Genomic DNA, 3,167 nt, shown 5'->3' on the forward strand with positions numbered 1-3,167 from the left:
CTAATGAGAGGGGCACTAAGGGTGCACAAATGATCTGCACTGCCGTTCACACTATGAATGGATTCAGTTATGGTAAGGTTAAAAAAGCATTCTGCAAATAAACAAATCACAATTATTAACCATTTTAGCTATCATTAGTTATCATTTATGTAAGGATTAGCATGCTTCTCATAGCTGGTGCTCACCGACCCCATTCATTGCATACGGACTTCATCAATGGCAGATGATATCAGCTGTTTGAGTGACATGTAATGTGACCATGTCTCTATTGATGCCTTTGTGCTGCCAGGTAAAGACTGCGCTCAGCCGCTGCCCGACGACTTCGAACCACCCGCCTACACGTCGGTCTGTGATGTCATAACAGCAAAGGATGGACCCTTGGCTGACTGCGTAGACCGAGTAGATTCCAAGCAGTACCGCGACGACTGCGTCTATGACATGGTGCTTAATGATGGCCAAAAGGAAGCAGCCTGCGGCATCATCAGTGACTACGTGGCGCAGTGTCAGAGAAACGGAGGCTGCGTGAAGTCATGGCGGACGAGGAAGTTCTGCTGTAAGCACTCAGTGACAGATGATGTGACTGTTCTTGTATTTGTGTGTTTGTGATCTGAGTGCTATTCTGTGTGTGTGTGTGTCACAGGGATGAAGTGTCCAGCTAAAATGATGTATAGTGTCGTGGCTCCTGGATGTCCGGCCAGCTGCCTCGCTCCATCTCCATCCGCCAATTGTGAGATCCCGCCCAGCGAGGGCTGCGTGTGTAACCCCGGTTTCCTGCTGAGTCAGGTAATCCTCCAAACTGCCCCGGCCTTCTTCAATTACAGCGACACATGACTTTCACCAAAGAAGGAAAGGCCAAGTTCTCTTCTGGCAAAAGAAGTTTAAAAACCTTAAATCAGATCGCTGTTTCATGGATGAAATGCTAAAAGTCACAGTAGCCCCGCCCTAAAACATCCCCTGCTTTATGGTCTATTTGACTCTAAATGAACCATAGTTTAAGAAATGAACATCATGCTGTATTGAAGAAGACTTGAAACTAGAGATTGAGACCATAAACTCATGTTTACAATGTTTCAGTGAATTAAAAACAGAAGTGCATAAGTGGATAGTGACTCGACCCGGGGAACTGGGGAATAGTGACATTTAGGACATTTTGGGGCAAGATTAAGATATATCTTGGCTAATTTATCATGTACTATTTTGAACCGAATTACTCCGTGTGTACAATACAGAAAAAAGAGGTGCGAATACACAAAGTTGTATCTTCCAAAACTTCTCCCAGAATAGTTTCTCCAATATCCATTCCTCAGATAGCTTTAGTTTGATCCCATGTATACCAGATCCTTTTTTGAATTACATCATGTGTTTTGGATATTGCACCCTTACTATAAGGGTCAACACTCAACATAGAGAACTGAGTACGTTAAGTCTTTTGGGAGACGGTTGGGACAGCATGTAAAAGAAATGTACAGGTAAAGCTGTGGACTTAAAATAATGAGACTTTTGGCAAACTGTGGTCCTGGCACAGAGATGCGAAACTGTTTCAACAAAGATTCGGCGACTAAATTAGAGTTTAAAGTCTGGGTTTTGATATTCCACGGCGGTCAAAAAGGAAATTGGAGTTTAACTTCATATTTGCCAATACCTAGGCCTGGCAATGTAGGCTGCCCGATAGTTGCAGTCAGAAGGGCCTTGTAACACAGTGACAGTGTCCTGACTGAACTTTGACCTTCCAGGATCGCTGCGTGCCACTGCCTCGGTGTGGCTGCAAATACAACGGTCGGTACATCGTGTCTGGTGAGAATTTCTACCCTGACTCCGACTGCCAGCGCCTGTGTTTGTGCCGCGGTGGGATGGTGGCCTGTGAGGACAAACCCTGCACAGGAAAGAAAAGCTGTGGAGTGCGGAAGGGAGTGAAGGGTTGCTACGCCGCATCTGACTTAAGCATCTGACTTAAGCATTGAACGGGAACCAATGTAGAACTTCATCTTCTCTTCATCTAAGAATATATCCAGCAATGTTGTGTTTATACTGTAAGCTATCTTTATAATTCTAACAGCTATATTCAGGCACACAAGCTACAGATAATCTAGTTCTTTTGACAAAATTCTTCTATCTATATTCTTCACAGGCCATTTCATATCTCGCTCACAATATAACATGTTTTCTGCAGTAATTCAATAAACAGTCTAAATGAAATAACCGCCTGCTAAAGCCTATTTTTAAAGTGCAATCAAATACTCGGCCAGCACTTGTGCTTCAAATTCATACAGAGTATTTTTAAATTGTTGTTCCTAAAACAGTTTTGACAAAAACTGAACATTCATGTAGGAGTGTACAGTATGCAACAGTGATTTTTGTAACTGTGGATGATTACAGTATGTAATGTTTGTAAGTCACTACTAACACATTTCAGTCTTTACTAATCAATTCTTTTCTAATGATCATTAAACGCATGTCAGCAACTTCCCCGTCTGTTGTGTCTGTCATTGACCCACATGCATATTGACCATTACGTTGCATCATTTCTACTCTATTCTAAAAATGATACACTGAGATACTGACCACTGAGCAGATCCACTGTTATGATGAAGACACTTGCAGTGCTGGACCTGAGTACGACAAGTTACACGCTACTTTATACTTGTGCTTTACTACATTTTAGAGGGAAATGTACTTGCCACTGCTATATTTGACATGATGCATTTTTAAAATCTAATAAAGGCCGTATACATTTATTCCACATTAAAGCGGACAAGTCATGAGAACTCAATTATTCCCATTAGGCTAGCAGAGAAATGTATTTTCTCATTATTTCATGGATTTCCTCATCTTTTGAGACAAGATTCCTGCTGTATTTTCAGTGTCAAACTATGTTTTGTAGTAGATACAATAATGTTAGTCTGTGCTGGAGATTGGAACTCAATTCTAAACTACTCTCTAGATACGACAAGTACAAAAAGACATAAATCCCATCGGTCAAAAGACCTCAATATTTGAATTAAAGAGACGGGTATGTTCGACGTTTGGAGGAACCTCCACGCACTAGAAAAAGACTTTACTCACTACTCAGCTACTCATTAAGTGCGCTCCAGATTAGACTACTTCCTAATGAACACTACAGGCAGACACAGGGTGAAGGACTGCTCAATAGGATCAGCAGATGTATC

The 3,167-nt window shown here is 41.8% G+C and overlaps 1 protein-coding gene across 1 annotated transcript; it reads left to right on the forward strand.

The window, feature by feature from the left end:
- Window positions 1-221: 221 nt before the first annotated feature.
- LOC116380004 (alpha-tectorin-like) lies at window positions 222-2,472 on the forward strand. The gene is made up of 3 exons (XM_031841957.1): window positions 222-553; window positions 641-783; window positions 1,734-2,472. Exons 1-3 carry the CDS (start codon window positions 439-441, stop codon window positions 1,947-1,949), a joined length of 474 nt encoding a protein of 157 aa, XP_031697817.1. The 5' UTR covers window positions 222-438; the 3' UTR covers window positions 1,950-2,472.
- The last annotated feature ends 695 nt before the right edge of the window (window positions 2,473-3,167 follow it).

This window comes from Anarrhichthys ocellatus, unplaced genomic scaffold, assembly GCF_004355925.1.
Source record: "Anarrhichthys ocellatus isolate YVR2014 unplaced genomic scaffold, GSC_Weel_1.0 scaffold5795, whole genome shotgun sequence".
In the NCBI taxonomy this organism is placed as follows: domain Eukaryota; kingdom Metazoa; phylum Chordata; class Actinopteri; order Perciformes; family Anarhichadidae; genus Anarrhichthys; species Anarrhichthys ocellatus.

Coding starts and splice junctions, on each gene's coding strand:
- LOC116380004 (XM_031841957.1), top strand. CDS start 439: ATGGTGCTTAATGATGGCCAAAAGGAAGCAGCCTGCGGCATCATCAGT. Junction 554..640: donor GCGGACGAGGAAGTTCTGCT/GTAAGCACTCAG, acceptor TGTGTGTCACAG/GGATGAAGTGTCCAGCTAAA. Junction 784..1,733: donor CCGGTTTCCTGCTGAGTCAG/GTAATCCTCCAA, acceptor TTGACCTTCCAG/GATCGCTGCGTGCCACTGCC.